The sequence below is a fragment of the Zosterops lateralis genome, assembly GCF_965231275.1.
Source record: "Zosterops lateralis genome assembly, chromosome: 6".
Classification (NCBI taxonomy): Eukaryota; Metazoa; Chordata; class Aves; order Passeriformes; family Zosteropidae; genus Zosterops; species Zosterops lateralis.
Window position 1 is genome coordinate 51,706,774 of NC_139761.1, and position 22,228 is coordinate 51,729,001.

Consider the following 22,228-nt stretch of genomic DNA (forward strand, 5'->3'; position numbering starts at 1 on the left):
CAGCTGAGTGGAGGTGCTGTATCCTTACACAGGGGAATGCAGAGAACAGAATTTGACACAGTAAATGGCTGGCCAGCCCCAAGTTGCAAAAGCCTTTTAAGCATAATAGTGGCATAATACTGCCACTTTCCAGTAAGGCACATGTCTAATGCTAAGATTCTAGCTACTTGAGTCGGGAATAAAAAGAAATGGCACCTATTGTATGTGCACACACACACACAAAAGTTTTACATGACATTCTTTTCTTTGAGGGCCAGTTAAAAGGTGTTTATTACCAAAGAGGCCATTTAAATGCTGCTGGTCACTTCTACCATGGCCAGGACCAGCAGTAACAACGTTTGAAATAACAAACAGCTGCTGAAGTGCTCAGGTGGGAAACTCACACTTGCCTGTTATCACTGTGATAAAGCCCAGCAACGCTGCAGTCTCTGAACTGCACCAGGCCAGGCACACTGGGACATTTGTGTTGGCTGTTTTTCTTACACACAACTTATTAACAAACATATAATAATAAATATGTAACCATAAATTGGTTTATATTCATCAATGGGAACTAGCATTACCATGTCCACAGTGGTCTGCTCATTTTGAGGGTTTGCCACCCCACACCCCTGCAGGATCTGTTTGTCTCCTCCTGTTTTTCTTTTGCTGTTTTGATACTGGAGTGGTAAAGGGTAAGGCTTTGACTTTTAATGTTTGCAGTCCCTTTTTACCTCATTTCCAGCTCCAGGCAGGAAGGTTTTGACTTTGATTGTCTTTCCAGGTGCAGGAAAAGGAGATTCCATCAGACTTCTCATAAATGGATAAACCAGGGCAGCAGATATTCCCCTTCTCCTTTCAACCTCATCCAGGATCTGGTCCATTAGTAAGACAAAAGTGAGAGAGAGACAGAACATGTCAGCATCACAGAGACTTTTGAAGTATCCTTTGACTCACATGTGCTTAAACACATGGCATATTGAAGTTTGCATCTCTTCTGTGCCATGTATTTCTTCATTACCATCAATCCATGTTTTTTGGTTACAAAATGAAGCCTGTTTGTGAATGTAATGAACACAGAGGCAAGGAAGAATTAACACATCTGGAAAGAGGAAGAAGATTCAAGATGACTAAAGGGATCTATATATTGTTGGGATTATGCCCAAACAACAGGGTGAGCTGAAGGAGAGAAAGATGAAGACAAATCCCATGATCACAGCCCAGGTCAGCATCACATCTCAGTGGTACATCTTGAAATTTGTATCAAGGAAAAGCTTCCTTCTGCACTGAGCATCTCTTCCATTTCAATTGAGAGGGCAGGAGAAAGTAGCAGAGTAGCAGAGAAAGCAATGCTGTCACTGTGACAGCAGGACAGAGTCCCTGAAAGGGTCCCAGCAGTGGCTGTCAGGTCTGCGCTGAGCTGGAGACCATGAGCCACCCCTGATGCACACCCAGCTGTTCACACTGGGTCCTGCATTAATGTCCTTTTCTCTTGATGAAACAGCAGGCAACCTGGTCTTGAAATAAGCAGATACAACTTCTTAAAGATAGAGGAGAATATTATTTTCTTCTCTCTTTGGTCACATGGGGCAACATAAATTAGATCACAGCTAAGTTTTTCCACATTAGACAGAGCATATAGATGATACATCTAAAGAAGACAGAAAGCAAGGTTCAAAGCAGTTAGTGGTTTGACCTGCAATGGTGATCTTTTAACCATCACTCCAGAGCAAAAGGCCATACAAGAGTTAGTGGGCCTGAGCCAGGCATTTTCTCTTGTTTCTCTTGGAAATGATTTTCACTGAAGCAGAACATTAAAAGACATTTAAGCACAAGCTGGTGACCTGTAACGAGAGCTGGTGACACCAAATGCCAGCAGAGGCATTCACTGGTGCATAGTTTCCCCTTCCTCCGTGTGACATAATGAAGGCCTAACTAAAGCAAAGCTGCCCCTGTGTACATAACTTGCATTCCAGTCCTTGGAAGTGGCAGATAACCATAAATGAGGACATGGATTTCACTCTTGATGTAATTTGCAGCACAGCCATCCTCAGCAAACAAAACCAGCTGCCCAAGTGGGAAGCAGCAATGAAGCAGGGCTGTGCCCCAGGTCCCTTGGTGCTCCTGCACACTGCCAGCACTCAGTTGTGTTCCTAAGCAGCCACAGGACTGGCTATTTGATGCTTTTTGTTACTGGAGTTGGGGTCATGTGTGTGTCATATGCCTGGCTCCAAGGACCTTCACAACGCAAATAAAAGGAGCATTTAAACCAAATAAAAGTTGAACAGAGATCCCAAGAGATAAAATGGTCAGAAACATCTGTTGAAACCATGACCAAATGAACTGGCTGGAAGTTAAAATATCTGTGGTTCTCAAGTCTGCCCCAGCAATAGGTATTAAAACAGTGAGTGAGCAGGAAGGGCTTTGTGGAAGATGAAATTAATGCAAGTTTCCAGAAATAGGATGATAAACATTTTAAACTAGAGGAATCTTTTTCCTTCTGTGACAAATAATATCCAAGATTTGATATCCCACAGTCTTTCATCATTCACAGTGTAAGGTAGAGACAGCTATTCATTGTATTGACGGCCAGTTGTCTGACCTTATACCTCAGCTGCAGTGATACTTGGTTGTAAGGAAGATACTTAGTTGTTTTTTCCCTTCTCCCAAGCCTTCCTTTGAAAAATAAAGCACTATCAAAATTAGATAAAAATGTAATAGGAAAAAAGAGCCTCACGAGTTCTGTCCACACCACGAGTGTGGTGAGCTGTGTGATCCTCCCAGAACAATGCATTCCATTTCACTCACAGATATCTGTGTTTAGATACATATTGTGTCTAAGAGACACTGTTATAAACCCATGATTTCAGAGCTTTAGGAAAGATGTCAGAAGCAAAATTGCAATTAACTCTTTGCAACCCAACTGCTGTTCTTCACACGAGGCTTGTGTTTAACAAAGTTTTATCTAGAAAAACTTGAAACCTGCTTTAAAGATAATATTCTGTATGAATACTTTATCATATGAACAATATAAATGATATGATTTTTATTAAAATCAGTGATTTACATGCTCTTTTCAACTTTATTCCTATGAAAATAAACAAGTAAAATCTGTGAAAGTTCTGAGAGATTTCCTATATCTGAAGTGAAAACCTCTGGCAAATTAATACACAATCAGTTTAAACTGGGCCAATTAAGAGATCATCTGTGCTTTATCCTAGACTCCTGGGGTGAAAAAAATAAGTGTCACTAGTGTTAAGTGCACAGAATTCACATATCTAATAATCTTTTTTCTCAATCTCATCATTCCACAGGGTGTTGGAGTAAAAGTGGTACTGGCCCATCATCCAAACTGTGGATGCCAAGAATTACAGCTCAGCACAGAAAGGCTGTAGAAAACAATGGAAAAAACTTCAGTCAGCCAGATCATACAGACACCCAGATGTTTTCTGAATCAATTTCTGCCTCAGTCACAGAAGTAATAAGACATTCTTTGATGAACCAAATAATAGAGATGGAGTATCCAAAACAGCAACTGTAAAATAGTTATCTCCCGTCAAAGGAAGGAATTCTTCCAGTCTGGTTCATCACTGCAGATGTGTCTCAGTAAACAATCAAATAAAAATACAATTAAAAAGTATCTCCTTACCTTGGAAAATAAGTCAAAGCACCCCAGGCGACTGATGACACAGTAAACTTCAGGTAGGCGTGGGCCTTTCCCATTGGGCTGATAACAGGAAAGAGGAGATGGGAATTGCATATTAATGTGGAGCCATGAGGAAATACACTTCTCTCTCTGACCACACAGTTGGCCATCATGTGACATCTCTCACTATCTGCTGCTCCAACAAATAGCTGCTCTTGGAAAAGCATCATATTTCCCCCATAAGTCAGGAAAGCAAAAAGTGCAGCGAGAGCTTATCCTCTTTGGAAATCACAGCGTGTCGGAGCTGTATGCCAGCATCCCTCCAGTTTGCAGCCATAAAAGCACATGGAACCAGGGCTGTAACTCATGCTCTGCTATCTCTGTCCCCTGCTCCTGCTGCAGCACCAGGAGTGGGGCCACCCTGGGGCCGTGTGCTGCCATACTGAGGGAGGCCATGATGGCTTTAGGTGCCCACTCCCTCACCCCATGATGTTCAGAGAGAGCTCGACCCACAGAAAGCGAGTTCATCACCTAAACAAAGACAGGCTGCATGAGTAAATCATTAACTTCCTCAGACCAACTCATGATAAACATGAAACTCACATAACTCAAACTGTGGCAAGTATGAATCAATGATAATAAGGAATGAATCTTCTTACCCCCTCCCCAAGAGAAACTGTAAAGACCATCCTCTATAAGATTAGTCCTGGAGAAGCAAATGGTACTCCCTCAGCACACTGGACTCTGCTACCCTGCCTGCTCCACTTATCTTTGTCTCTTTGTTGGACTCTACTGGTACAGTGATCAACTTCCCTGTGGAAGTGTTTGAAATCCACATGCCACAGAGATGACAATCAAGAGAAACTGAGGGGCAGCTGTGCTTTTTAAACCTGAATATTGCACTCTAGACTTGGACAGTCAGCAGGTGCCTGCCTGTTATAATAAAGACCACAAAAAAAAAAAAAATACCACTGCTAAGTGAATACAGATGAGTCTATTTCTGGATCCAAACCTGCTCACTACACGTCACATCTCTGAAAAAGCAGAGCCCTTTTTTGTCCATATTAGGTATAAAATCCTTTCTAAAGGCACTGAGTGATTATATCAAGCATGTGGGATTTTGGTTAAAATCATTGTGTCAAATCTGCAGGAATGCCGAAGCCATGCCAGGAGCCTTGGACAGCTCCCAGCCAAGAGCTGTCTCACTGAGTGCCAGTAAAAACATCACATTCCTGGGTCATCTATAAGACCAGAAACAATAACTGCTTAGCACTTACTCCAAGATTCTCCTTTATGAAATATCATTGCTTTCAAATGTCTTAAAGGCTTCATGTTTATGGGAGCTGGGATTCTTCCCTCCCTGCTCTCCCTGTATAGGACATCCCTTTTTGTTATTTCAGAGACCTTTCCCTGCAAACAGCACAGCCTCACAGATGCACACACATCACCTGTAAGAGCAGCAAGCAAAAGCCTTGAGCAGAGCCACTCTGAGGGGCAGAACTTCTCAAATTTATAGCACTGGCAACCCTTCACATAACCTCCCCTCTCAGCCATCAGTTTACACCTCACTTTAGATTGATCTAAAACACCCATTGTGCTTTAGTTTGCTTCTTTCCTGGGGAAGAACACCCTATGGGACATGCCACTCCTGCCTGGACTCCTCTCTCGTCACTAGGGGAGACTCAGGCCATAGTCTGCCCCATCAGCACCAGTGTAACCTCCTCTCTTCCCAAAAGGGAGCTCTCCCAAGGTGCAGGCTGTGCCCTACAAGGTAGCTACACAGTCTTGGAGTCATGTCCTCCATCCAAGGACATGTCCTCACTCCTGCACACAAAGAATAGATCCAGATCAGGAAAGCAAAATGCTAAAATAGCCCAGCTGAGAGGCACCCAAGTGAGTCGGCCTTGGCACACTGCACTGCTCCTGAAACAAGAGAGATGGAGGAGATGATGTTTTGGGCTTGATTTGCTTTTAGTTTGTTTTTGTGGAGCCCAGGATATTTTCAGCCTTAGTCCAGCATGACAAAATGAAAATGCTAATAAGTTTTGATGATAACAAGACTGTTTCTCAAAATGATGAACATAAACTGACAAGAACTTGGCTGAGATGGAGAAGCCGAGCTCTGCATCTGGGCTGGTCCACACGTGGCTCAGGACAATCTTTTTTATAGTGAGTTTAATCTGAATATTACTGACTAAAGCCCACTCCAACATCTTTGGCAGGAGAAACAAGAGGCTTTTGCTCCAGAAAGCAAGCCTGCCATTTTTCTCTTTCAAATCCCACCTCCCTGTCCATGTGCTTGGATTCTATAGATTCTTCAGAGATCTCCTCCCAGTCTGACCTGTGTGAGGGAAGTGGCCTTTGCAAAGCACATGCACTAGCCAGCATACCCAGAAACAGAGATATTCCTTAGTGGTGCCAGGAATCAGAACAATTCAAACACTGGGAGGCTAAAATGAATAGTCAGTCACAAGCCAGTTTCTATGGAGGCTCTTAATTCCTTGTTAGGGCAAATCCAAATTCTGCCCATGAGAAAACTGTGGGTGTAAATCCAAAAGCACTTTTTAAAGACTTCTTGTTCTGTGAAGCATGAACTTTGGGTGCCAGAGCAGTCAGTGTACACAGGGCTGTCAAACTGCTTGGGCAAGAGCAGGATGGAAGGTAGCAAGGAGATAAAAGGGCTTTCCAGTGAGCTTTTTGCAGCTCCCAAAACAGTCTGCATCCCACAAAAGTTGCTTTCACACTGTAATGAATGTCCTTCTCCTGCAGGTTGTCAGGTTGGTCCCACCTAGCAACTGCTTTCCATGTTTTCAGGTACACACTTCACATTCAGTCATCTGCTCCTCCATGGACCCCTGGGGCTGGCTTCTCTGAGCCTAGAAAAGTGCTGGAGGATCAAATTTTATATGTGAGGGAAGAGAGATGGAGGATGAAACAGCCCCTGCAAGGGTGCCCAAATCATCTCTGCTGCTGACATGTGCACTCACTAGAAAAGCTGTTGCAGGATTGCCTTGGAGGTATCAAGATGTAACTGGAAAATTTCATGCTATCTATGGAAATGCAGATTGTCTGCTGTGGGACAATAGGTTACATTCCATTCTAATCCTGTTCCAAAATGAAACAAAACAATATAAATACATTTAAAGGGGATACTGTACAGGATTTGTAGAACAAACAAAACATAATTGTCACTGTATCCCTTGAGGTAGTTTTGGCACACAGACCCCAAAAAAGGTCTGGAAGAATCTAAGATCTGAAAGAAAAAAAAGTGGAACAGTTTGTTCATATCAAAACACGCCAAAGGAGAGCAAGGCTGACAAAACACAATTGTTTCCTAAATGCAGGAATCTGCACACCAGACCCTGCAGAAGAGCAGCCAGCCATCCTCACAGGATCAGCCTGCCTGGCCCAGCCAGCCATGGAGCTTTTGCCAACAAGGCTGCCAAATGCACCAGAAGGTGTGAGACACCTCTTGCTGGGTATTACAAGAGCATCCCTCACCAGGACAGCTGGGGAACATTTTCTAAGGAATTAGCCTCACAGCAGTTGGCTTGGCTTAAAGTGGAGCAGTCTATAAGAATTTTAGGGGGGGGAGGTTCATGGCTCTCTCTTATAATGTGGCCTCGCCTTCTTCTTACATAATATCTACTAAAAACTACATGTAGCTCCCAAGTTATGATTATTGCATTTCACAGAATCTGCAGGTTGGGAATGAGACTAATGGAAGAAGATGCTGTGCCCTCCTAGACATCAGAGCCATCCTGGCATAAGTTTCCAAAACCTGCTCAGGAAATTAGACCTGCAAACACAAAAATCTGGTGCTGGTATATAAAGAATGCCTGCAGGATTTACCTGCTCCTTGCTGCCTGTACAAAATCTGTGTTATATATAAAGAGATATATCACACTGAGGCACACAACAGTGAGGCTGTCCCACCATGCACCAACCTTTGCAGGGGACATGAAATTGTTACTTCATGAGCACAGCCAAACCCCATGGAAAAGGCACTTCAGGTAACCAGCCATATTCCACATTTCTCCCAGCAGGACAGAAGGAGGTTGCAGCACCCAAAGAAAATAAGTTCTCTGGTACTTTTGCCTTTTCCACAGGTAGAGGAAATGCTGAGATGTTTCTCTGCAGCTTCCAAAACCCCCTCTCTTTCTAAGCCCCAGTTTTGCTCTCAGAAGGGCATGGCTGGATTTGCCCCACAAAGAGCAGAGCTGGTGAAATGCACTGGCATCACTCCTTTTCCTTGGCTGAGTAGGCTGTACCAGTGGGATGAGATATGTCAGCTTCTCTGTGCCAGGGTTTGGAATCCAGATTAAGAACCTGATTAAGTGATCACCCAACGTGGCAGCAGCAGATCGGCCTTATAACTGGCTATATAATTGTTAGATAGATTCAGCAAAGCACTATTTATTTGCCCTTTCTCTTTTTGCTATTTGAATGATTTTGTCCTAACCCAGTGGAGGATAAAAATCTCCAATGCTGTCTCTAAACACCATTATATAGAAGTGTGCATTATTGATTTAATTCTGTTCCTGATATTTCCTAGTATACTCAGTCATCTTTTGCACCAGCTGAAAGTCAGCGTTCTATTTTTATGTTGTCCTTAATGTAGGGTAAATTGCGCTGAGCTTTAAATGAGTCAAAAAAGCCTATGTTAATGTTTCATTGAAAAACTGATTCAACATTCCTGTGCATAAATCTCTTTTATTGTCTTTGGTTATTTCAGTCTCAGCACGGTCCAGGACCAACCATTTGGCATTTCACAAGGGCAAGCTCTGTGCATGATTACAAATTTACTGATATTCTCAGAAACAAGTCTTAAACCACCTCTACCTGGTAAAGTGAAAACATTCCATAATTTAATTCTAACCAACATTTTCTGAGGTTTTGTCATGTTTTTCCCAGATAGACCTTATTATCCTTTTACATGACAACTCATTAAAAAATATCTAATTGTACTGCTGCCCTACATCTTGTTATGCTTATTTACACCACCAAGGATGACTTCTAGGTGCTGTCCTTGTTCATCCCTGAGTTACTCCCTGACCAGCCTTAGGTTTACTGCAGCACAAGTCTTCAGTGACATTTCCTGCCCACACACCAACCTTGTTGTGGCCCACTGTGACACACTGCTTTATACAGAGGGATAAACTGTGATGTTACCTATGGCAAACACCACCCCCAGAACTGATAAACAAGTTTTCTGTTATGTTAGCCTAATGAAACTTCTTACAAATAGGGAACCACACACAGCAACACCTCCCAGACAGAGCATCTGCTATCTGCACACCAAGGGCTCTGCCATGGACAAGGAGCAGGGTCAGGCACAAGCAGAGCGCAGGACAGAGGGTGCTGTGCCAAGGACAGGGAGTTGCTCTGCTGGAAGCTAATGAAGGCAGGTGTTCCCTGCCTGAAAAGGTAGGAAATCAGGCCAGAAAGGGAAGGGAGGGGGAAGTGCCAGTGTGCCTTACTCTTAGAGAGGGGGGCCTATTTACAAACTGCTGCAGACATTGATTTGGCACACAGAGTCAGCCAAAGGCTCCTGCAGCATTCAATGTCCGTATAAGCTCCCCAACCCAGTGTGGGCAACAGTCGTGAGAACATGACAGGAGCCATGGCTCCCCATCCAGCCACTCACAAACAGCTCCAAACCTTTCCAAGAGGTGCAAGGCCAGTGCAGGGACAGCAAGCTGCTTTCTGCTTTGCTGCCATCCCATCAGGTGTGCAGGATGGACACCAGAATCCCTGTTTGCACTGTGCTCCACCTCCCTTAACACACTCTGCAAGCCTCTGTGCAGACTCTTCCCCACTGATACACACACTGCTGTGCTCTCAGTTTATCAAGTGTACAGGGACTTTCCAAGTGATGAGACAACACTGTTTGTAGGCTCCCCACCTCACCTGTTGACCACCCCTGGTCATGAGGATTGCAAATTGTGTGAGAGATCAGACTTCCCACAGCTATCACCAGCCTCCTGCATGGTTCTGAGCTGCAGACTGATGACACAGTGCTGGCAGAGTCCTCTGAGATGTAAGCAACTGCCCAAGAGATAAACACTACTCACAAATGTTTAGAAATACCAGCTTTGCCTTTGTTTCCAGTGTTGTAGTATTTCTGATTGTGCTTGAAAGTATGTAACATAAAGAATTTATGAAGTGCTCACACAAGAAACTTTCCACATTCTCAGAAATTCGCCACAAACCTTGGGATCTATCTGATTGAAATGGCTGTTACTAATTCTTATTTTAACTTGATCTCCTTACATTTCCAAATTTCAGAGTGAGAAAGCCCTGTTTCCTTCAAAAACCATGAGAGACACCCTCAGTACAGACAGTAGTTTTGAGATCCTTTTTAAGAGAGTTGTGCCCTTTGAAGTGAGGGTGACGTACTTACCAAGAGCCTCCTGCAGTACCCGAACCGTCGGCTCCCATCCTCCCCAGTCAGCATGAAAGAGAAGGTCTCACTAGGAAAAAGTGAAAGAATTGCCCAGAGCTTAGAGCAGAACTACAGCATTGCTACAAGGCAGATCACTTAGGAAGGGACACTGATCAAGTGGGAGATGCTACCCACAGGAAGGTCTTCATCATTAGGACAGACTGTGGAAAAATTCCATCAGCAGTATGGTTAAGGACAACCCAGCTGTCTAATCAGAAAAGATGGGTGCTGAGTGTCAGTGACTGCAGAAGAACCATGAGAATCAGATTTTGAGAGCAGTATTCCAGTGCTCCTTTAATCTTTAGTTCAATCCTCCCTTTGGACTGAGCTTTGCTCCTAAAGGGAGAACCTTAGATATTCTCTGAGAGTAGAGAAATCGTTTTCTAATCCAGAAACAACACAGGTTTCCAAAATCCAGCTCATTTTATGTCTCTGACTAGGATAAATATCATTTGTGACAGAGCAGTAAAATTAAGAGTTTAAGGCTGTAATTACATCACAGATAAAGGGATGGGTCTGTGAATTTGTGCCTGGGCTGTGAAACATTCCTGACTGCTTTGCAAGTTTTAAATGGCATTATATAAAACATTTCCCTGTGCTGAAATGCCAGGGTTCATATAATTACAGATGTCTCTGGGGAGACTTTATGGTGGCCTTTCAATACATAAAAGGGGCTTCTAAGAAAGATGGGAATGAACTTTTTAATAGGGTCTGTAGCAATAGGACAAGGGGTAATGGTTTTAAACTAAAACTGGGTAGATTCAGACTAGCTAAAAGGAAGAAATGTTTTACAATGAGGGTGGTAAAACACTGGGACGGGTTGTCCAGAGAGGTGGTGAATGCCCCATCCCTGGAAGTATTCAAGGTCAAGCTGGACAGGGCTCTGATCAACCTGATTGAGTTGGAGATGTCCCTGCTCATGGCAGAAAGGTTCGACTAGATGACGTTTAAAGGTCCCTTCCAACCCAATGACTCCATGATTCCATCCCTTCTGCCTATTCTGCTACTCTACACCTTTGGATCAACCAGGTCTTACATATCAATGCAGGGGGGAAAAAAATATCTATTTTTTTGAGGTCACTTTGAATGAAAAAGAAAATGCAAGCCTGGCTCTCCTTTTCTTCGCCCTTCTCCTGCAGTCATTCATTTCCAATGGAAGGAAGAGAGGGCTCCTCTGCTGGGACAGAGCATAGCTCCAAGCAAGTTCTCAAACAGCAACCTTGTGAGCCAAATGAAGGGGTAATCTGCAATGTTAGACAAGCACTCTGAGGTGAATGACTAGGGCAGGGGGTGGGCAGTGCCCCATCCTTTTAAAGATTTATTTAAAATACTTCCATTTATTCTTTTGAGTTTTGCACTCAGAGGAACTTTCAAGCCTCTTCCCCTCAGCCACACAGGCCTGTGAGGCAGGCAGAATAGGGAAGAACAAGAACACAGAACTTCAAAAGAAAGAAAAATTAAATACAGCTGCTTGATCACAAAGTGGCCAAGACTAAAACTGCTGCTTCCTTAATTGGACATTGATGAGGCCAAGGCTGTTCCAGTGCACTCCAGCATCATTCCAGCATCCCTCCATGGTGGAGAGCAGCTCTGGAGCACTCACCTGTTGTACTCAGAGACAGGGAGCCAGTCCTTGGCATCAGGGAAGCAGAACTGTGGGATGGCCTTGAGGCGTTCCTCCGCTTCCCGCATCTGCTTGGTTGGTCTCTCCAGCTGCCAGGAGAAGAGCGAGGTGCAGTCAGTCCCTGGAGTGTCCCTTCCCAGCTCTGCTCAGGTCACTGAGCAGCTCTGAGAGCCAGGGCCCATCAGATTGGCCTGTATTTGTGCTTGGCAGAGTAAGGCATGACTCCAGGACATGTACAAAAGAAATAATCACTGCTGGGGTTTTACATTTTTTGAATTGCCTGAAACTCCTTTGTTGTACGATGGCCACTTAAAACACAGCCCTAGCTCAAATACCTTTCTGCTGCAAGAGCACAAGAGAAATGCCAGAGATCAGCAAAAGCCTTTCCATTGACTTCAGCGAGTTTTGGAACACATCCTAATATAGCCAAAAATGAGTTAAAAGTGAAATATTTAGAAACTGAATTAAACACAGTCTTTAAAGCATCCACCATCAGGCCAAATTCTCCAGCTCTGGAGAAGATAAATTTGAAAAGAGGGAAAGCTTTCATTGCCTTCTCTATGCTCTTTGCTTTCTAACAGATTGCTTTGGAAAAATTCTGAAAGCTCCATTTAAAACCTGGATTTCTATTCAATTTTCTATTTATTCACTTTACGGATCTTAGAATGAGCTGTGTACACAGGAATTTTTCTTTTACCTTGGGAAACTGGTAAGTCACTTCTGGGAGGTAAGTGTTTTTGGAGGGCTTCTTTTTCAGAGACACTACCACAAAATACTCAAATAACTCCCGCTCCTGCCACTCAATCAACTCCAGTTCCAGGGTTCGATAACTTGGAGCCCTCTTCAGCATCGACTGGATGTGCATAAGGCGCTGGGTGTGGGCTGGCATTTAAAAAGAAAAAGGAATAAAAAAAAGACAGATCATTACCTGAGACTGTAATCTGTTTGTGTAAGCCACAGCCATTCACAAAGGACTTTCAATTTGCCAGAGTATTATTCCAAGCATGCTCTCCTTTCAAAAGCAAACCTAGTTAGCAAACCTTCTGTAGTCTCCCTCACTAATTGCACCCATAAATCAAAACTCTCTCCAAGTACTGAAGTTATGCAACACTCAGTCACTGAAACAATTTGCAGTTCATACCTTCTACCTTGCCAAAGGTCTGGCTTTTCTTCACACATAAGACTGGATTATAAGCTTATAGGGTCGTGCAAATGCACTGGGGCCTCCAAGGTGACACATCTAAGGCCTGGCTTACCCTGGTGAAAGACAGTTCTGTGCCCTGTCCCTACACAGCACAGCTTTTTGCTACAAACCACATAAGGCAAGCCATGGAACAATCTCCAGGGAAGGGGAGGAAAGGAAAGATGTGCCAATTGCCTCCTGTGGGTTGCTTTGTTAATGCTAATTCAATTGGGGGATGATCTTGAAGGCAAAGATGTGCCTTGATCCAGTGACTTGTTGCTTGATACCTGTGGAGGACTAGCCATTAATGTCACTACCAGTGCTAGTACACCAAAAAAAACCCCAGTAACAGCAGCTTCCTGCATACTCTTCACACAAGAATCTCTGGGCAATGGCAAAGGAAGTGTTAGCAGCACACCTCAAACCCTTCAGGCTCTATCACTGCCACTGCCCACAGCTTCCAAAGGTTGACTGGCCCTTGTGACAGGGAAACAAGGTGTAACAAGCACTAAGGAAAAGCCTTTGATGACCAGCCCTCATACATCTGATTGAACAGAAAAATTAAAAATTATTTTGATAAAGCACTTGGGTCTCGATGTGACTGCACAGCTAAGGAAGCTAAATTCCCAGAAACAGCCTCCCTGCTCCTGCCTTGAGGCAGCCCCACGCTGCAGGCCACTGCTTCACGTTTGCTAGAGGTGAAACCAAAGAGTCCACCCCCCCAGATGGGCACCCAGTGAGTCCTGCCCCTACACAGGACAAGGGGGTCTTTCCATTGATGCTCTCAGAGCATCAATGGAAACACAAAGTCACTCAGGAGCAGTTGGTTACAGAGACATCAGAATGAAGATCCTCTGTTCCACAATAATGGGGGGAAAGCCTCAGTTTCCAGTGAGATCGGAATATCCTCCCAGTAACAAGATATCTTGTTATCCTGTCTATCTTCCTTTATGGCCTAGGAGAACAAGCAATCCCTCTATTTTCTGACACAAAGAGAAACAGAACTGCGAGTGCTTTTGGCTTGGGTAGACAAAGAGGCAAGGAGCCATTTTCATCACTGTACAATGTTGCATACAGCCTGTTTTGAATGATCTTACCACCACCTTTCTGGCACAAATCTGTTTCCCTGAGACAATGTTTTCCAGGAAGTTTTGCTGCATGTAGAGTAAGCAGGTGTCATCTGCAGTGGATAGACATGGATGATTGCCCCATAACTTATAGCAGCTCCACACCCTTGTCTTTTTTACCCTTCACCTACTAACAACGTGATGGGTTTTTAGTAATGAAATCTGTTGCTGCTGTCTTCAACTTTTTTATAGGCCTCTTTCTGTAACCAGACTTTGGAAAAGGAGAAACTAATTTACTGGCCTGGCTCAGGCAGAGTTTGTGCAGGTGCTGATAAAGGAATTTCTACAATTTGGAAACTGCAGACTTATAAAAGAGTCTAAGAACCACAATGCTGGATCAAACCCAGATCCTTGCCTCCAACAGCAGAGAGCAGTAAACACTGAGAGCAGCATATGAATAGGACAGGAGCATCTTTATCCAAACTCATCCCTCTAAGCCTGCACCCAACAGTCAGTCTGGAATAGGTCAGCATCTCTGAAGTGGCTGACAAAGCCTGTCAAGACTCTCTATCAAAGGTCCTGTTCTTCATTAAATGACACAATGGCAAAATCCTTGTTAGATCTTCATAGCTTATTTTGTCCTTGCTTTCCACATTCACACTCCTGTGTTGCAACTTTGGGAGCTCTGCAGCAATGGAGTTAGGAACCTATAGAGAATGCAGGCCATGGACAGGAACCATGTGCAGTAGCAGGAGAACATACATTGATAAGGTTTGTGACAGAGTCTAACTAGAAGTCACTGAAGGCTGATCCCTTACCTTTAAACCTGTCATCTGAGTCACTCTCACTCTCGCTGTTCTCATCTGCAGAGGACAGAGAGGCATCAGTTAATGCAAAACCAAAGCAAACAAACTCAGTTCACCGTGCTGCAACTGGGAAAAATCCTGTCTCACATCTCTGAGCCTTGTGATACACACACACGCACTTCTCCTCAATCTTAAAATATCTTGAAATAAACAGTTTGAATGACTCCTTAGATTGTGTTTTCCTTGGATTCAGTTTCAATATTGCTTGAGAGTAAGGACTCATTTTGATGAAAGGGCAAAATTCATTCTCCATTACAGCAACTGTTTGCACTGAATCCCCATCTATGCTGAGCTGCAAAAGTGTTATTTGGAAAATGTGTCTTAACCCTTTCACTTCTTGTTTTCAAGTTTTAATTTTTCAATTTTTTTTTTAAAGTTATGCAGCACTTGAGAAGTCAAAGTATAAGCCTTATGAGCTTTATCTGCCTGGGCAACATTTGCAATCACCAGAACTCACCAAACTGAGTTAGACTTAACAGGCAAAAGTAACCTTATGACAAGATGTGTTACTGAGGAGTTCTTGTTTTAAAGCCCTATTGTACTCTTACAACAAAACAGGGCCTGAATTTCCTTTTTGGCCCCTGTTTCTCCAAAAGCACTCTGAAACACAGGGTGAGTTACACACTATGAGTGCCAGGAAAAAGCATACAAGAACTCCAGGGTCAAAACTGTGAATTTTTGACAAAACTTAGGGTAAATGTGGCCTAAAGAAAAGTCTGGGTAAGTCTAGCTGACCATGGGATTAATAGGAGACACAATACTGAGAATCTAATTTTTTTTTAGCTTGTCCCCATTTTCTCCTCTTGCAGAGAGAAAACTATCATTGTTCACAGAAAAAAGTTCTAAACTAAGTGGAGTCCAGGGCAGATGTGGAGGAAAGAAGGAGATTGTTTAATCCTGTAGCAGCCAAATGGATTCCCTGAACCATGACACTTGTACCATACCTCGTAGGGATGCTGTCTCAATATTGGACATAGAAAGTTTCTTCAGTCGTTTTTTCCCTCTTTTTGCACTGTAGATGGAATTGATTCTTTGGACAAGCTGCAAAATAAAAAAAAATTAGGAATCACTAAGACTAAACATTTTTCTGCCAGACTTTTAATTATTGTATTCAAACAAAACATGGATGATAGACCAGCTTATGCAGATAATAACTGTCTGCCCCAAAAATATCTGAGATGATGGAAATGAGATGACTTGTGTTTATTGTCTTCAGCAAGAGGCTGGGATTACTGAGAATTCAACATTAAGCAGAATATAGCTTCAGGAAAGTCATAAATATGTAGCAATTAATCTTCATGATCTTTTATAAGTCAAGAATAGGATATTCCATTCTAGAGCAGATTTCTTCATAGAACTATAATACAGTTTGCAAAAGCTGTTTCACCTCAGCTTCCAGAGAGAAATAAACTGAGTGAAAGGATGCAATTTGCTATAGACACAGCAGAAGGGCAGTAACAGAGCACAGACTGAAACAAAGCCTTTTTAGGTTTTCCCTCTAATAATTAACATTATCTCAATTTAAAAAATTATATTCTCCAGAAATATGTGATCCTGAAAAGTAAAGTAACAAGAAAATAGAAATTATCACAAGATTTGCAATCAAATTGTGAACATTCATATGCTGAAATCATAATTTCACATAAGAAGAATATCTGTCCTTTCAATTAAAAATAAAATTGGGTGCAAAATTAACAGCCAAACTCCCCAAGTTTTACTAGGGATCAGGTATCAAGTTACTCTATAAGTAATCCTATGATTTCCTCCAAAGATGTGTGCCCATTTGTGAAGTATAACAATATATTCCAAGGCAGTAAAAATACAGTAAATATTAAGGATGTAGGATTAATTTCCTCCTTAAACAGAATTTCCAACAAATTCACAGAAACATAAAAATCTCCCTCTACTCACAGTATTTATAGCCATGTACTTTAAAATATGCTCTCTAATAAGAACAGGAAAGAGTTGAGCACAATAAAAATGAGCTTTGTTCATAAGCCAAAATGAAGCATATTGGCAGTTCTCCCCCTCTCTTGCTATTGTATTGTTGGTTTTTTGGTTGTTGTCTTGTGGCTTGGGGCTTTTTTCACATTCCACTTTGAATTGAAAAACTCCTTGAAAAATTAAGTTTTACTTCAAACGTATCATGGTTATCAGGATGGGGTCAGTTGTGAGTAAATGAAGGGAAACCTATTAAGCCAATTAGTTATTTTCCTGGAAACAAATGATGGGGAAACAAACCACTTCAGATGTTGCTGCATGTTATAAGTAATAATTGCTTGCCATCACCCATGCAAAATCTGAAAGTTACACACACAGCAAAGCTCTGGTCTGCAGAGCTTAATGTTATAAATAATAATTGCTTGGCCATCACCCATGCAAAACTTGAAAGTTATATACACAGCAATGCTCTGGTCCACAGAGCTTAAAGAAGAGCGTGGAAAACAGAACTGCCTTAAAATCAATTAATTATGTGTGAAGATGACCATCAGATGTTTGCTCCTCTTGGAGAACTTGGAAATTATCACTTCTAGGGAAGGGATTTTGATCTAAATGTTCCTTTAGGGTGCAAAAAGAGCTTTGAGTGATGGATAAAGACTGTCTCAAGAATTGCACAAGACAGGAGACCTCTCCTCAGCAGAAGGCTGAGGACAGGCAGTACCTTTGGGATCCTCCTGGCACGACGTGTGGACAGCAGCTCGCTGGCGGTGCTCAGGCTGTCCTCACTGAGGCCCGAGGGGGACGAGGGGATGCCCAGCTGAGCCAGCAGCAGCATGTCATCGTGGCTGTGCCGCTTGGGCAGCCGCGGCAGGCGGTGGCTCTTCCTCTCTGACCAGTTCCCCACGCGCAGGGAGTGGCTGCTGGCCTTGGAGGGCAGCTGCGGGGACAAGGACAGCTTGAGCTCTTCCCCTCAGAGACAGCCCTTGTCACAGAGAGGTGACACCACACCAGGTGAGCCACCACTCCACAGGGTGTGTGTCAAGAGAGATGTGTGTCACTCTCCCACGGTGAAGGGACAGAGGTCATTGAAATTGAAGAATTTTAAGTTCAAAGAAAATGACACCATTTCTGACCTGCTACATTTCCATGCACCCACATCCCATCAATTCTGTGAGCCCTAAAATCTAACTTGAAGGCTTGGCTGACAGCAGAGCACTGACCCAACAGGTCTGGTCCATTCCTCTTACTTGCAGGAGTGAAAATGAAGAGTAATAAATTGTGTGGAAATTACACAATTCAGTGTAATATTAATTCAGAGCAATAGTAGTAACTAAAATAGCAAATTCATGCTACTTCATCCAAGAAAAAATAAAGTAGAAAAATCAAGCTTGTTCTATTTTGTTAAGAAGTTTTAAGACCTGTCAATGAGCAGAGGTGCAGTTACAACTCTCCCTGCATTCCCAAAGAACTCCCTTTAAAACACAAAACTGTTATCACTACAGGGGCAAAGGGAAAATCTCACTGAAGAATTAAGCACCAGGTAACATCTGTCTTTAAAAAACTGGGTGTCTTTTGGAACAGTCCTAGGAACAGCTCTGCCCAGCTCCAGGTCTCTGCCTTCTTCTCCTAAACACAAACACTGTAAAGAAGCCTCACCAGCACGTCCAGGAGAAAGTAGTATTATGTCAAGCATCTGTCATTCAGCATTTACTAATATTCTCTCAGCTCTGTTACATACTATAAACCTGCAGCAATAAATGTCCCATTTATTGGCTGACTGATTGCAGTGCCATCCTACCTGGGATTAAGCACATGTGTTTCTGTGCAGAGAGGCTGCATCACAAATACAATGTCATCATAAAACATTCCTTTCATACCTGATGACTTCAAAAACTGAAAATAATCAACGGGAAAAGAAAATACACAGGGATTTAAAATGACCACACCACACCAGTGTTTCTGAGGTCTCACCATACCACAGGTTAGCATGCCAGGAAAACTGGTGGCAGTCTATACTTTATTGAAAGGAATTCTTTTTGGAGATGGTTGTTGGAAGCTTGCTGACCTTCTGATCTCTTCCATTTTGTTTATCATCATCCATGACTGAAAAGTCATGTTGCTAACCCGGCTGCGTTGCTATGATGGAAAATCTGGGTGATAAAGCATTGCCAAAGCTACCATTCTTCAGGAAATTCAGACTTTTCTATTTCTGGTCATTGGAGAATCACTCAGGCCCAAAGCTGACCCGCACTTAGTGTCTCTTCGTTTTAAATATCAGCACAATGACAGTGCAATTATAGCAGGACTGACTCCTGTCAGGGCACTCCCAGCAGCATTTCAAAAAGAAGCCACCAGAATAAGGACAGCCCTGTTGCAAAGGGTACCAGAGAGTTCCTATTTACTGAACAACCTTACAGAAGCCACTTAAATCTGTAAATTCTTTGGTGACCCTCTGTTAAACAGAGAACACTGGCCAGTATCTTCCTATGGATCTGGATGGTTCCCAGCCTCATGACACACCCCCAGGGATCCTCTGGATGCTACACAGCTCCTGATAACACACACACAGCCAGAAACAGTTATTATGCACTATGTCCCACTATGAGGGACATTTCCCTATTATCCTCATGACTGCAGTGCCTGTTTCTCCTTACTCTGCCTGATTGTTACTTTCCACTTGTTCCTTTTCCTGCTTTAAAAAGGATGTGTTGGGAACACACTAAGAATCCTGGTGATGCTCCTTTTTTCTCTTGGATTGTGATGTTTGCATGCACAGAAGCAAGGGAAAGAAAACACATTCAGTTTTCTTTCTAGGTCTCTTTACAAGACAAAAATGTAAATTGTTGTGACCTTTTGTTCAACTCTAAATTTTCTGTTAATTCAGTGCACAGTGAAGTTACTTTAAAGGGTGCTTTGAATCTCAAAATTAAGTATGTGTTGAGAATTATATTTTTCGTTATGAACATAGTGATCCCATAAACAACAAAGCAACCTGGGATTTCATAGTGTTCCCGAAAAAACAGGCTTGCTTTGGAAAATTCACCACAAATGGGAAAGCCTGCAGAGTTCCTCATCTTCCTTTTTATGCTATAAACACAATTTCTACAGCCTGGTTAACTGCAGACACTCAGGTTTTTCTGACTATTTTATTATTTATGTGTTTATTCAGGGCTTTTACCTGGCATTCTCTGTTTTACAACAAACACGCCGCACTGTGAACTTCCCACGAGCAGAGTCACAACACAGGGACAAAACCAGCGGCTGACCTCTCCCCTCCTGTCCCTGCCTGGCAGCGCAGGCAATTCAGCCACACGAAGGGTTAAATTAGTGCAGATCAGGGGCAGGATTCTGTAGGGCAGGGGCAGGCAGGGCTTAGAGAGCGGAGCCGCAGCTGCCGGCACGGCCCGAGGGCTCAGCCGGCGCTGGGAGTGATCATCCATCCATATATCCATCCATCCATCCATGCATCCATCCTCCCGAGCCGTGCCGCCTCCTGGGCCGGCTCCAGGCACGCTCCTTTACCTGCGGAGGTGCTGTGTATTTCCTGTTCTGCGGCGTCCACATCCTGTGTAGGGAATCTAGGGAATTCTCCGACAGCTGATGGGATTTTCGCCCCCCGTGACGGCCTTTCAGCTCCACATCCTCGTACGGGTTTTCCTTGGGTGACTCGCCTGCACGTTTGGGTTTGTTTTTTTTTTTTGGGGGGGGAGGTTTTTTGGGTTTTTTTAGGGAAAGAAAAACAGACAGGAATGTAAAATTAGAAGAAAAAAAAATCATGTGAACCAAGTGAAAGGCTTTTAGAAAAGCTCCTCAGCTTTCAGCATGACTCATCCCTCTAGCTGCAGCTGGAAGTATTTGGAGTAGAACTTGGCTATGAGGCCGACAAGTTTCTTTGGATTTTTTTTTACTGTCCCCCCCCCCCTTTTCTTTTCTTTTTTTTAATGCGAAGATTTCACAAGACGTGCTTCTGAGCATCCGCAGCTGTGGAAAATTTATTGATATATAAAAGCTAAGGCACTTAACTTCTTGAAAGTGTATCAGTAGATTTTATAAATCCGTAACAGCCGCTCACGGGGTGAAATGAAGACCAATAAATAACTGTGCTCAACACGCCACCCTTACACACAATAAGACAATTCTTATTTGATGCAACCTTCATTTTTCTCTTTTCCTGAGAGATGGCGAAGAAAGAATAAACACTCCAGCTCAGCAGTGCCAAGAGACAAGATTGAAAATGCGAAAGGGGAAGAATTTCTGTCCCAACCATACTGCATCCTCAATGTGTTCTTTAAAATACATCCTGACTTCAAATTAGGCAGCTATTCATTCCAAGTTATGTGAAATTCCTGTCTCCCAGAAGGAAACTCATCTAGCAATATATAGGAGGCCTAAACAATTAATCACTAAATATTACTTAATGAAAAATACATTAAAAAGCAGACCCCAATCTTTGAATTTTTACCATATGAAAACCAGAACCAAAATCTGTAGTCCATATTTAACCAAGATCCAATACCCACCATCTTCTCAAAACTCCTGAACTTAGCAGAGCTCTCACTAAACAAAATAGCATGAAGATGAATGAGTGCCATCAATAAAATTAACACTTCGTATGCATTTTTTCAGACAGTTGATAATCAGCAACTGATTTAGAACTTGAGATTTTTCAAACACAGTTATTCCAGTTTTCCAACCATCTTGAACAGAAAACTATCAACAAAAAAAAAGTGATCTTGAATTTACAGAAACATGCAGGAAGTTAAAAGCTTTTAAACCAACTTGCTTTTGGTTTAAAGATGACTTTAAAACCCATGGGTTTAGTACAATATATATATTGCAATAAAAGCTATTTAATATTAGAAATTGAATTGAGAGGTAAGGACAGAAAGCTGTAGCATGGTTCATTATTCCCACTGTTACAGAAAATATCCACAGTGTTTAAGGAAATGACAGCTGGGGCATGGGTGTTTTTAGTGAGAGCAAGGCCCAGGTTAACATAGTTTGTGTGACTACCAGCTATGTTTTCTAGGCAGACTAGATTTCCTTATTGTACAGAAGAAAACAAAAGCAGTTTGTGCTTTCTACTTTATAGTTGAGCCTGGAAGTGTGAGACTGCTTGATTCATCAGTTACAGCCACAAGAACTTTTGCTGAGCAAGTTCACATATCCACAATACAAATAAAAATACAGTTTTGCTTCAGTAGTGCATCATAGTAAGATTTCTAGTCAAACATAAGCACAAGAGTGAATGTTTTAGCTTTGTTCTAATTAGAAGCCTGAATCACTTCTGCTCTTGAAGAATGTTTGACTTGGCAATCACAGCTTATTATTTCATCCAGAGGGAATCTGATTCTAGAGGCTGCACTATGATTGTGGCCAATCCTCATGCCACATGGAAAGAGCACCTTCAGGTGTGTGGGGTACATGAAAAAAAAAAACAAAACCCTTTTGATTAATGCAATAAACTGGATAGATCT

The 22,228-nt window shown here is 42.7% G+C and overlaps 1 protein-coding gene across 4 annotated transcripts in view; it reads right to left on the minus strand.

The window, feature by feature from the left end:
- Positions 1–22,228, minus strand: part of DENND2B (DENN domain containing 2B) — a 150,782-nt gene that overhangs the window by 23,787 nt on the left and 104,767 nt on the right. For all 4 annotated transcript variants that reach the window (XR_014590287.1, XM_083862958.1, XM_083862957.1 and 1 more), the window contains 9 exons: positions 20,274–20,422; positions 17,473–17,688; positions 15,755–15,851; positions 14,763–14,807; positions 12,392–12,576; positions 11,674–11,783; positions 10,029–10,098; positions 3,629–3,706; positions 714–854 (listed from right to left, as the gene is read on the minus strand). Coding sequence is in view for 3 of the 4 variants with exons in the window: in XM_083862958.1 (XP_083719084.1) it covers positions 714–854; positions 3,629–3,706; positions 10,029–10,098; positions 11,674–11,783; positions 12,392–12,576; positions 14,763–14,807; positions 15,755–15,851; positions 17,473–17,688; positions 20,274–20,422 (1,091 nt within the window). In the remaining variant the exon portion in view is untranslated. The remainder of the gene's footprint in view (positions 1–713; positions 855–3,628; positions 3,707–10,028; positions 10,099–11,673; positions 11,784–12,391; positions 12,577–14,762; positions 14,808–15,754; positions 15,852–17,472; positions 17,689–20,273; positions 20,423–22,228) is intronic.